The 13,738-nt window shown below is 43.9% G+C and overlaps 1 protein-coding gene across 1 annotated transcript in view; it reads left to right on the top strand.

Annotated features, from left to right (window-relative positions):
• The window catches only part of LOC126188548 (nascent polypeptide-associated complex subunit alpha, muscle-specific form-like), an 85,259-nt gene extending 78,988 nt beyond the window's left edge, over positions 1-6,271 (top strand). The window contains exon 6 of the mRNA XM_049930147.1: positions 6,213-6,271. Coding sequence (XP_049786104.1) covers positions 6,213-6,271 — 59 coding nt within the window. The remainder of the gene's footprint in view (positions 1-6,212) is intronic.
• Positions 6,272-13,738: the final 7,467 nt, after the last annotated feature.

Below are 13,738 nucleotides of genomic sequence, written 5' to 3'. Positions count from 1 at the left end.
AGTGCAGTTATAGAATTCCACCGTGGGCTGTAATTATCGTATGGCAGCGAAATTTGGTACGTATTCTAATGCGTTAAGGCGGAAGCGATTTGCGCTGGAAGAAATTAGTTCCAATTTGGCCACCAGTTGCAAGTTTGGTGCCGTTAATGCAAGACATGTTTCCATCTATAATGGATTAGGAAGGCGACGTGGGTAGAAAAGATCAAACAAGTGAGAAAAGCATAATGTTGACATTATTGTTAACTGCCACTTACACAATTTGTTCAATATGAGCATCGGAGACGTCGACGGAATGTTGTACAGCGCCAGATTTCCACCAGGTGGTCAAAATTGGAACTAATGTTTTTCCAGCGTAAATTGGTTTCTTGTTGACGTATCAGAATATCTAACAAGTTTCGCTGCCATACTGTAATCACAGCCCACACTGGACCTCTCCGAAAGGCTGCATTTTAATTATAACCACTCAGTATAAGTCTCTTCGTGATTACTTACCCTTGGTTGCTAATCACACTTTGATTCAATGCTGGCATATCGCTACTTTCCTATTCATGCCTATACCCACACAATGCTATTCAGTCGCGGATCTCGGTTTCAGTTCTGGTCGGGGAGCAGGGCGACGAGAGGAGAAAGTGGGGAGGACGTCACAGGTTTTTACTGTCCCCTTCCTCCCAGTATAACTTGTCGGCATCCCCGCGCTTAACCTCACTCACGTGCCTAAGATTTCAACAATATCAATAAAAACATGTAGATAGTTCAGTCCATCCATAAATGTATAAAAATAGATGTATGTTAGAGGGTTGGTACTTTAATAGCGGCAACTATTTATTTACAGTTCGTGCAAAATAGATAAGTGTTTCAAAGTTGTACTGCCTCCAAAGTATTGACCAGCATTGTGTATAACTCGTTGCTAGCGATGTGGAACTCGTAGGATACTCTTCGCAGTACCAGTTGTGTTGACAGTTAGAGGGGCGCGGTCTATTGCCCGACGAATTTGTAGCAGCTCTGAAGCGAATACCGTGAAGTGTTTCCTTCAGTTCAGAAATCGAGTTGAACTCATAAGGGCTTAAGTCAGGAAAGTGCAGTAGATAGTACAGCACTTAGCAGCCCCATCAGTCAGACAAATCAGTAACAGCGTGCACTGTACGTGCTTGAGCATTGTCCGGCAAAATGATGGCCAGGTCCTGGAGAAAGTGTCATCACTTCTGTCTGTATGCTGTTCATTTTTGGAGCACAACCTACGACCAGCTTAGAGACAGGAGTTGTTGTCTGTTGTTCAACCATGCCTAGACGGTCGGTACCGCGGTTCGATCGCGTCCGCATTGTTATTTTGTGCCAGGAAGGGCTCTCAACAAGGGAAGTGTCCAGGTGTATCGGGGTGAACCAAAGCGATGTTGTTCAGACATGGAGGAGATACAGAGAGACAGGAGCTGTCGATGAGATGCCTCGCTCAGGCCGCCCTAGGGCTACTACTGCAGTGGATGAACGCTACCTTCGGATTATGGCTCGGAGGAACCCTGACAGCAACGCCATCATGTTGAATAACGCTTTTTGTGCAACCACAGGACGTCGTGTTACGACTCAAACTGTGCGCAGTAATTGTTTTAAGCCGTTACTGATCCTTTAGCAGACGACATATGTGTGTGTGTGTATCCAACATGGTGCTGAATTGGTTTTTATAGCGTGAAGATGGCAGTTCTCGTTGAGGCAAGAAGATACCCTATGTGATCAAAAGTATCCGGACACCCCCCAAAACATAAATTTTTCATATTAGATGCATTGTGCTGCCACCTACAGCTCGGTACACCATATCAGCGACCTCAGTAGTCATTAGACATTGTGAGAGAGCAGAATGGAGCGCTCCGTGGAACTCACGGACTTCGAACGTGGTCAGGTGACTGGGTGTCACTTGTGTCATACGTCTGTACGCGAGGTTTCCAGGCTCCTAAACATCCCTTGGTCCACTATTTCCGATGTCACAGTGAAGTGGAAACGTGAAGGGATACTACAGCACAAAAGTGTACAGGCCAACCTCGTCTGTTGACTGACAGAGACTGCCGACAGTTGAAGAGGGTCGTAATGTGTAATAGGTATACATCTATCCAGACCATCCCACAGGAATTCCAAACTGCAATAGGATCCACTGCAATTGCTATGACAGTTAGGCGTGAGGTGAGAAAACTTGGATTTCATGGTCGAACGGCTGCTCATAAGCCAAACATCACGCCGGTAAATGCCAAACGATGCCTCGCTTGGTGTAAGGAGCGTACACATTGGACGACTGAACAGTGGAAAAACATTGTGTAGAGTGACAAATCACTGTACACAATGTGGCGATCCGATGGCAGCGTGTAGGTATGGCGAATGCCTGGTGAACGTCATCTGCCAGCGTATGTAGTGCCAACCGTAATATTCGAAAGCGTTGGTGTTATGTTGTGGTCGCGTTTTTCATGGAGGGGGCTTGCACCCCTTGTTGGTTTGCTTGTCACTATCGCAGCACAGGCCTACATTGATGTTTTAAGCGCTCTCTTGGTTCCCACAGTTGAAGAGCAATTCGGGGATGGCGATTGGAAATTTGAACACGATCGAGCACCTGTTCATAATGCACGGCCTGCGGTGGAGTGGTTACGCGACAACAACATCCCTGTAATAGACCAACCTGCACAGAGTCCTAACTTGCATCTTATAGAACACTTCTGGGATGTTTTGGAACGCCGAATACGTGCCAGGCCTCACCGACCAACATCGATACCTCTCCTCAGTGCAGCACTCCGTGAAGAATGGGCTGCCATTCCCTAAGAATCCTTCCAGCACCTGTTTGAACGTATGCCTGCGAGAGTGGAAGCTGTCATCAAGGCTAAGGGTGAACCAACTCTATTTTGAATTCCAGCATTACCGATGGAGGGCGCCACGAACTTGTAAGTCATTCTCAGCCAGGTGCCCGGATACTTTTGATCACATAGTGTACGTCAGTCGCTCAGTGTATCGATATCTTGTTATTTACGAACAGAACAATAATAAACCAAGATTATCAGAAATGTTGTTTGTTATTTATAACGATAAATAGTCACCTCGTACATACGTATGAAGCCGTGGATCTGCAACCCACGAGAACAAACGACAAATAATAAATCTGTGTGGCTCAATGGCTTGGTGCAAATCTTTCAACTGGACGCTAGTTCGACGACTTATGTGTCCCTAAACCATCCCATTTATCCAACTGGGGAAAGGAGCCCTGCTGTTTAACGTGGAATCTGAATCACGTGATCTTTCTCACGAGTCCTCACACCGCTGAGAGGTAGATGCTACATTAAAACCAAGATAGTTCGAACTAGATTTGAACCCGAGAACTCTCGGGCTGAAGGTACTCCCTCTAGCACTAGACTACCAGGCCCGAGAACAAACGGGTGCAAGATGAGATGGAGAAGGAGGAAATTAGTGTTTAACGTCCTATCGAAAACGAGGTCATTAGAGACGAAACACAAGCTCGGATCAGGGAAGGATGGTGAAGGAAGTCGGCCGTGCCCTTTCGAAGGAACCATCCAGGCATTTGCCTAAAGCGATTTAGGAAAATGGCGGAAATCCAAAATCAGGATGGACGATCACGAGTTTGAACCGTCACCCTCCCAAATTCGAGTCCAGTGTGCTAACTACATTGCTACCTCGCTGGGTAAGAAATGAATTTGTGTGGTGGAATGTAGTAGGAGCTCGAAAAAAATATCAAGTACAATAAACATTAAATAGATCTCAGCTGTTTGCAGAAAAAGTGCATAACTTTCAGTAAATGTGTAGTAGTTCTACAGGCTGTCCCTCTCGCCCCCCCCCCCCCCACCTCCCCCCCCAAAATGGAAACGTAAAGCTTTAGGGACAGGTTCATTACATCAAAACAATAAAAAAATTATAGTAAATATGGGCTCTAAAATACATACCTAGGGAGCTATGAGCATATGAGCACTTGTTCATCTTCGATATTATGAAACAGATCTCTTCTACTGCAAGAACTTCGGTTTTTATATCTTGGGGGGAGATGGCATGGACCAAAAAAAGAAAAAGTCTAGTAAGCAAGGTCTCTAAAATGCATACCTTAGGAGCTATGGACACTATTTTAGTAGAATAAATGTTTTTCACTCTACCGAAGATGAACAAGCGCTCACAGCTCTTAAGGTATGCATTTTAGAGTCCATGTTTACCAGGCATTTTTTTCTTTGTTTGGTGTAAGAAACCTGGTCCTAGAGCTCTTCGGTATTTTCTTTTTTCTTTTTGGACACCCCGTATATGTATCTCAGCCGCCTGTTGATAGGAGCCTTGTGATTTTAGGTATTACTTGTTGAATATGAGTGTCCTACAGTAGCTAGTAAAAGCAGTATACTGTTGTGTATTGGTGTCCTGAGAGTGTTATCGACAAAGTTGTCCCTGCTCACATCTTTGTGTTCGACTCAATAACTGCTAGTACTAAAGCGTGACACGCACATAGGAGTCAGTTGTAAACTTTCAGAAGGGAGGCGGATACGTGAAAAAATTCTAACGATTCTTAGACTTGATCAGTTATTTTACATTGACAGGCCGTGAGGTCCTGCGAAGGGGAATGATTCACAGCTTTTCAGATAGTCGACCGGCAACAGAACGGTGTGGGTTGTATCAGCTCAAATACGCCTGTACCAGGAACGTCTGGTTAATTATTATCCATGACCCAGTGAAGCACGCGTAACAGCTGTATAGCCGCTAGGCACGAAAGCTTGCATTCGGAAGACAATTAGTTTATGAACGATTCGTCAGCCTTCCTTGTTGAAGGCCACCCCAATTGCATTAATCGCTGTACTGGCACCACAATCGATTGTAGCCCCTCTGAGCCCCAGATTTTCGATTTACAGAATGTACATGCGAAACGTAGCTACCATAAGGCCACTGTAGCACCAAAGATTGGTGGTGTTTAAATAACTGCTAGAGAAAAAGGAAATATGTCTGTTTAAAAATTGTCGCAAGCAACTGATTTCTGTAACGGACAGCGATATGAGTATGTGACACATGGGAAAAAGTAAGTAAGCTATTCATATTTTCAATAGTAATTGCCATAACTTTACTACGTTTATCCCCTATGAGACAAGACAGTCAGTGCCTTCATGGAAAAATGTTTACGGTTGCCTGCTGAACCATGATTGTACCCAAATATGCACCTCTTCGACCGAAGCAAATCGACGACCACCAATGTCTTTCTTCAGGGCTCAAAAAATACAGAAATTGCATGGGTAGAGAGAGAGATTGTATGGAGGATGTGTAAGGGCATCTCAGCAAAACTTCTGCAGCGTAGTCGAAACAACAGGCATGCCAAGTTCTGGAAAGCCATATAACCTTTTTCTTTGACTATAGGGGCCCACTGCTCATTGACTTTATGAAACACAGCACCACAGCTAAAGCACAGGGGTGCGTGAACACTTGCAAAACTTGAAGCACGCCATCGAGTCCAAACATGTCCAAACGCCCAATCACCCGAGAATGTTGGCAGACGGCATGATTCTGTGGCAGTATAATGCCCGCCCATATGTTGCAAAGATTGTTTTGAGTATTCTGCAGTAGTTTCACTGGGAAGCCCTTACCCATAATCCGTACAGTTCCGATCTCTCCCCATGGGATTTCCATATTTTTGGAGCCCTGAAGAGAGACGTCCGTGGCCGTTGCTTTTGTTCGAACGAAGAGCTGCACACCTGGGTACAATAAAGGTTACGTACGCAACCGAAAACATTTTTCCATGAAGGCATTGACTATCTTGTCTCTCAGTGAGATGAATGTAGTAACAGTTACGGCGCTTACTTTTGAAATAATAAACAGTTTACTTTTTTCCATCTGTCTCCTTTTCGTTTGACTGTCCCTTATAAATACATGAGCAACGAACAGAAATCGTTTAGCGATAGGGAACAAAGCTTGCAAATCTGTTGCACAAACTCGAGAGTGTTGTAGGAGACGTGTTACATTAAATAAATGGCGTAAGATAAAAGGGGATGATGAGAATCTCCGACGGTTTAGTAGCAAAGCTAAGATTCCACCAAAGCCCTACTAACAAACGAAAGAATAGTCGCTTCCAAGTTTAGCGCAAGAACAGCGGCGCAAGAAGCGTTCAGTTACTTTGAAAGAAAAATTATAATTGTCAGCAACCAAAATACCCTACGTAGTTTTAGGCACACGTTAGATCTGTCATTGCATCCAGATCATTCTTTCAGGCATGGGCGTCACCACCGCGGGGGAAAAGGTGGGGTCGTGTCCGTCCAATATCTTCTGAAAAGAAATTTCAATTTTTTGAGTCTAGTTGACAAAAAATGACGCCCTTAATCGAATGTATCCAAGCTTAACTAATTACACATACTAAAAGCTCTTGCACAGTAAGAATTAATGATTTTCAGGAGTTGCTAACGTGGCAATAAATCAAATTCACTTATATTGTTCACTTGAAAAACAATATGTTGTAATGAATGTTTTAAGTAAAGCTACGAGTGACGAAGGCTCCGGGAAGGTACGCACGAGTCTGCTCGGCTTTACTGTAACTTAATAGGAGTGGTGGCCAGGAGGCAAACGGCTAACAATCTAACATCATCGCGACAGTCACAGTTCAGTTTTGGTATATTAATGCCAGCGGCCTTGTCGCAGTGGTAACACCGGTTATCGTCACATCATCGAAGTTAATCTCTGTCGGGGTTGGTTAGCACCTGTATGGGTGACCGTCATGGACTGCCAACCGAAATTGGCAAGATGGGTGCATTCAGCCCTAGCGAGGCCAATTGAGAAGCTTCTTGATTGAGAAGTAGCGGCTCTGGTCACGAAAACTGACGACGACCATGAGAGCGGTGTGCTGACCATATGTTCCTCAACATCCGAATCCAGTGACACTTATGGCCTGAGGAAGACGCGGCGGTCGGTCGGTAACGTTGGGCCCCTCCCGAGTCTTGTTAGGATGGGATTTGGTTTTTAGTTTCGGGTAATATTAAAGTTATAGTTAGTGCATATGCCAAGAGGAAATATTACGAAGAGATAGTTCAAGGTAATTCAGTATTGTCTTTTTTTAAAAGGCGAAGGAATGATGGTAAGTAAATATTTATTACAAAATGTATTCCAGTTTACTCAGTGTTACCACTACAGTGCACTAGAACACCTAGTCTAGAGGAATTTATCTGTGTTATTCAAACGGATCTAAATACAGCATATAGTCCATTAAGTTATATGCATTTTATTTTTCCTTGATTCTTCCCGACAAAAAAATTTATAAGAAACTAGCGATTTACCCGTCGTGGCTTTTCCCGCTTTACTCAGTGAAAGGAAACTACACAATAAGAATGTATCGAGGGTATTATTGTAAAGTAATAAATTTCCAATCTGTTCTAGGATTTGACCGAGCGGTTCTAGGCGCTACAGTCTGGAGCCGTTCGACCGCTACGGTCGCAGGTTCGAATCCTGCCTCGGGCATGGGTGTGTGTGATGTCCTTAGGTTAGTTAGGTTTAAGTAGTTCTAAGTTCTAGGGGACTGATGACCTCAGAAGTTAAGTCCCATAGTGCTCAGAGCCATTTGAACCATTTTTTTGTTCTAGGTTTTAAAAGCATAGGTCTATAATTTAAACTACGAAATACATTGTTTTTTTGCGGATTCTTTTCACTGTCTTAAAATGTAGAGGTCTTCGCCTGTTACGGTTCTACTCAGCAGTATGAGCCGAAATTTTGCATGAACGAAGCTTTTATTTAGTTGGAAAAACTATTAAATATGAAATAGTTTCGTGATTATCTTGGGCGTTATGAATAATCATCACACGCACACCGTCGATAAATTTAAATGTTACTATTATTCAACTTTCTTAGACTTGGTAATCACAAAATACTTAATAACCCAGGTTTAAGTTGGCACGTTATAAGAGTTTTAAGTACTATGGAAATGTATCGTTTGAGGCATTCAGAAATAACGGTTTTATGCCCTAGTTTGTTCATCTTTTTTCAGGGGATTTCCTGTTGAGACCCCCTTGTGATCTATTGAGCTGTCGTCCCCCCACCCCCTCCCTCCGTCGCCCCATTTATTTAGTGCTTATGCCCGTGCATTCAGTTACTCGTTGACAGTATGAGGTCCGAAAATTAAGATAAGAAAATAGAAAACCGTATAACAAAGTGCTTCTTCCGAAATTAGTTCGCAGAATATCGCATTAAAACTCTATCGTCCAATAGTCACACGGACGAAAACTAATTCATACTGACATTCTTGAGTTGTCACGTGTTCTGCCTGATTTTGACGTTAAAAAAAAAATGTTCAAGTGTGTGTGAAATCTTATGGGACTTAACTGCTAAGGTCATCAGTCCCTAAGCTTACACACTACTTAACCTAAATTATCCAAACGACAAACACACCCACCCATGCCCGAGGGAGGACTCGAACCTCCGCCGGGATCAGCCGCACAGTTGACGTTTTCCCTGCACCGTGTTTCGTTGTCGTGACTCGTCATCTTCATCACGTGCTACGTGATGCTGATCGTCGGATGGAGGCTGTGTTTAACTTGTACCCTTTACCTTCTCGCTACGTATGCAGTCCGCTCGCGCAAGTGACACCCTTGGCCATCCGCGCCGCCTGGAATCCCTCAATATTCTGTTTTCGTTTCAAGCCGTCAGGTCGCGTACAGGCTCCACTCAGGGGATGGTCCGTGTCCGGACTGATTAGGTCTGCAGTCAGTCGAATTTCAATCGACTCCCTCAGTACGCCGTCCTAATACCTGGACGTCTGGGCCAGCATTCTCGTCTCTTCATAGCTCATGGAATGATCAGGTTCCAAGTAGTATTCAACGATGTCTGACTTGGCTCTTGTAGCAGATGACTGTCCGTCTTCTTGGCTTCTGATGACAGCAATTCTTGTAGTTTGTCCAAAATATGACATGCCACTTTGGCAAGCAGTGCTAAAACTTCCTGGCTTTCGTAAACCAAGGTCCTCTTTAACATTTCGCAGCAGTCCTCTGATCTTGATTGATGGACAGGACAAACTTTGTTGTATTTTCTTAGTATCCTGCTGAAATTGGCATTAACGGATCCTGCATCAGGGAGATAAATCTTGAATTTATCTTGTTCTTCTCCCTCGTCACAGAAGTGATGACACTTTCTTCAAGACCTGACCATCATTTTGCAGGACAATGCTCAAGCAAGTACAGTGCAAGCTGTTACTGATTTGTTTGACGGATGGGACTGCTAAGTGCTATACCACCTACTGCTCACCCCTGACTTAAGCCCTAGTGAGTTCAACTCGATTTCTAAACTGAAGGAAACACTTTACGGCATTCGCTTCAGAACTGCTACAAATCTGTCGGGCAATAGACTACGCCGCTCGAACTGTCGACTCAACTGGCACTGCTTAGAGTATCCTACGACTTCCACATCGCTGGCAGTGGTCTATATGCAATGCTGGTGACTACTTTGAAGGTCAGTAAAGCTTTGAAACACGTACCTATTTTGTACGAGCTGTAAATAAATAGTTGACACTATTAAAGTTACAACCCTCGTATTTATATAAATAAGGAACAGAAGTGGCCACAGCACTTATCCCTGGGGCACTCTTCCGTGCCCCCTCCCATTTAACCGTTAACCACTCGTCCCCAACTCATAGCCATTCTGAAAACTGTGGAGAATGACCTTTTGCTGTCTGTTCTTAAAGTACGAGGTGAACCAATGGTGCGCTATTCCCTGTATTGTATAGTATACCAACTTGTGGAACAATATTTTGTAGTCAACACAACCAGTCGCCTTAGTCAAACAAAAAAAGATGCCTACCGCTCGAAACTTTTAGTTTAATCCATCCAGTGGACAGATATTTGAACCGTTGTCTGCCTGAATGCGAGTCTAGTGTACTAACGACTGCGTAATCTTGCGCAGTGTTTTCCGTTTGACCACTACATTCACGGGTGGTAGCTGACCATCCTTTTCCTGCTGCATGGTGAACGTTGTGTTCGAATGATATGAGTTTAGGTGCTGTAAAAGCGCAATGACACTCTTCCTACCATGGGGTTAAAAAACAAAGTTGTCATACAAACGTAGAGAGGAGACTGCCCATGTTTACTCCTTCTGACTATCCGTAACAATCACCACCGTATAAGAAGAACGAAGTCCATCAGACATCATCAAGCTTCTCTATAATCAGCTCCAATGCGTGGAACCTTGGGAAACTGGGAGACCACATGAAATCTAACCAATGTATCCGACTCTGAGATGAATACACACTTAAGACATCCCATAGAGTCCAGTGAGTTGTGGGCGTGGTGAATGCACTCGCTGACGTATGGGCTCAGCACTCTCTTCAAGTGCTTATGCGATTGGCATGTTGCAACCCCAACGTTGTTGACAATGTTGTTGCACCTTCTTTGCGCACCTTAGGTCAGTGTTCACAACCGCGGCTCGCGGGCCACATGCGGATCTTTGGGCCGCTGAGTGTGGCTCTTCCACAAAATACCACGTACGGGCGCACACGTACAATGCCACAGATTTTGAACATCACTCGTTTAAGGAATTTTTTGTTGTAATGGAGAGCGAGAACGGGTATCTTCCGCGGCACGTTGAGACGATTCGCGTCCTCATCAAGAGAAATTAAAGCTATTTAGCTTGAGAAGGTTTTTCACTGTCCAGAACTAAAGAACGATAAGTGGATTCAAAAATTTTGTTTCATGGTAGACGTTAAGTCTCATGCAAACCATTTTATTCGTACACTAAAGGGGAAGGGAAACAGAGTTTTTGCGCTGTTACAAGTCATTTGATTGGAAGACAAATTACCACTTTTTCCTCAACATTTTGAAAGAGAAACATTTATTCACTTTAGAATACTCTGGAAACATAAGAAAATCATTCTGATCATGACATTTGCTGTTTCAAATGTAAGGAAAGGTTTTCTCTACAGATTTGAGAAATTCAGAAACAACAAGGCGACGTTGTTCTTTCTTTAAAAAAAAAGAACCTCTTGAAGCTACGGTAAAGAAATTAAATTGTAGCCCTTTCCTACTGACAGTGGTAACTCTGAAATGAAATTGCTGGATTTAAAAAATCAAAAATTTCTGGAACTCAGAATTCGAACGTCTTTGTACTGATATAGAAATATTGTAGAAAAACCAAGGTGAATTTAGTTCACAGCAGAAGCGGCCTACTTTGAAAGACCTGGAGAAGAGAGATACATTATTTGTAACATTTGAAATAGTATCCAGCTGACGAAACTAGCTTTGCTGTTCTTTCCTTATTCGGATTTGCATATCGAGTGAACACTCATTTTCAAGGATGAACCTTGTAAAGAGTAACCTGAGAAGTCGTCTTATTGATGAGAACCTGCAATAGTGTCTACAATTTACAACAACAACAACATTCAAATTTTACTTACCCAAATTTTACAAGAAGCTGCAAGGCCATTGTTCAATTAGTCTTTGTCAGCCATTGTCGTGGATACCTCACAGTTTAATTTGACTAATGAGTTATATCGTTACTCAAAGTTTTATTCAATAATGTGCAGTGTGACTATGATTTAAAACTTCAGGTTAAATTTTTTAATTTTCAGGTGCCTTTTGCAGTGAAAGAAAATGTAGTGTCGAGTTTTCATAAACGTCCGTTGAACTGGCTTGGAGATACCGAGATGATGAAAGAAAGGAAATAAACGAAACAAGTACACGAATGTGGATGGGAAAGTTGGGAGCTCTCGCCTTACAGAACCTATCTCAATAATATTGGGGTTTTTAGGGACGGGCAGTTTGGGGGAACCCTATTTACGTTAATAACAACGTCCCCACTTACACAGTTAAAGTTTACAAAATTGGCTCTCAAAAGAAATTTCGGTTGTTGTGCTGTTGACATGTGGCTCTGTTCACTAATGCCACTACCTTAGATAGTCCATACAGCCTTGATGGTACCGGAATTCTTGACCACAATTATTTGATGAATATTTCTAGCATGCCTGCTGCCTTCAATAAAGCGCTGGTCTTTCTATCCACTCCATACCTCGTATCGCGTTCCAGGTTATCAAGGAGCTGGCGAATGTTTTCATTATAATCTGTTCGTTGCATAATGAGTGCGGAGCTTCCATTGTCTGTCGGCAACACCACAATGTTGCTGTCTCCTTGGGCTTTCTTCAGTGCCAATCTCTCGCCCCCGGGATGTTCAGTACGGTGCTCTGCAGGCTTCACTGCGGACTTCACCAGCCACACTCGGTGGAATCTTTTTGCCAACTTGCTCCGATGCGTTGACAAAGACTGAAATAAGCACGTTGCTCTGTGTTTCTGCAAAGTTGTGACCCGTGCTGGGTATCTTCAGGGGGAGTTTATGAAAATGTTTGTCACTTAAATTAACCACAGTGTGTGAGTTAACTGCCTGCTGCGACTTCTTGTTCACATTATCAGACTTAGCAGATTGGCGTTGCTGTGTCATCCTTCCCGTGTGAGTTCTACTAGAGACCACTCTCAATTTGATCTGCCATATGGTTTGTTGATATGGGCGAGGAGACCAGGCAGCGAGGTCATCGGCCCATCGGAATGGGAAAGGATGGGGAAGGAATTCGGCCGTGCCCTTTCAAAGGAACCATCCCGGCATTTGCCTGAAGCGATTTAGGGAAATCGCACGAAAGCTAGGCCAGCCGGTGTGGCCGAGCGGTTCCAGGCGCCGCAGTTTCGAATCCTGCCTCGGGCTTGGATGTGTGTGATTTCCTTGGGATAGTTAAGTTTAAGTAGTTCTAAGTTCTAGGGGACTGATGACCTCAGCAGTTAAGTCCCATAGTGCTCAGAGCCATTTGAACCGTTTGAACACGAAACCTAAATCAGGATGGTCGGACGCGGGTTTGAACCGTCGTCCTCCCGAATGCCAGTTCAGTGTGCTAACCACTGCGCCACCTCGCCTGGTGATCTGCCAGCGAAGTTGTCATTTGCAGATGTAGGTATTAAGATTCCTAGGCAACTGAATTTAGTCTGTGGCTCATATCTCAAATATTTTCCTTCATGAGTGCCATGCTTGCTCAACGTTTGATATTGTTCACCGCTCAGGAGTTCATGTGATGTTTGATCCTGGCGAAAATCGGTGTTATTCCTACACCACAATATCTCAGCAGAAGGTGAGCGAACCGAGCATCCTTCCTTTCCTCTGCCGAAGCTTGTCCAGCCTGTTGACGTTCTGGTACGTCTTCTGCCTGTAGACACTGTAGACGTAATTCTTGGGACAGCAACATTCCAGCCAGGTATGTACTTGGAGAGGCTGCTGAACTCGCATTTTGTGAAGAGCATTCATTACATCCTTCATCAGTGGAATTAAGGGTCTACATACGGGTGTCAGAGTCTGATATAGTGGTTAATTTTGACGTGCTCTCGCTCTTCACCAAGGTGCCACCGAGAGAATCATTGGAACTGATTGCAAAGATGCTTGACGATACTCTGATTGACCCATTCATGGACGTACTTCTCACTTGATGGCTGTTGTTATGTACAGAGGAGTAGCTAAGCGCCGCGTCCTGTCACGGTTCGCGCGGCCCCTCCCGTCGCAGGTTCGAGTCCTCCCTCGGGCATGGGTGTGTGTGTTGTCCTTAGCGTAAGTTAGTTTAAATTAGATTAAGTAGTGTGTAAGCTTAGAGACCGATGACCTCAGTAGTTTGGGCCCATAAGATCTTACTACAAATTTCCAATTTCCAGTAGTTAAGCGCAGTCCCCACTCTCAGTCGGTTGTCAATGTGTTCATAGAGAAATTCTAGGAGGAAGCATCAAAGGCATCAAGGAACAAA

Source organism: Schistocerca cancellata, chromosome 5 (genome assembly GCF_023864275.1).
Source record: "Schistocerca cancellata isolate TAMUIC-IGC-003103 chromosome 5, iqSchCanc2.1, whole genome shotgun sequence".
Taxonomy (NCBI): Eukaryota; Metazoa; Arthropoda; class Insecta; order Orthoptera; family Acrididae; genus Schistocerca; species Schistocerca cancellata.
The sequence above is the reverse complement of the archived record's forward strand: the minus strand, read 5'-3'. Positions and strand labels throughout refer to the sequence as shown.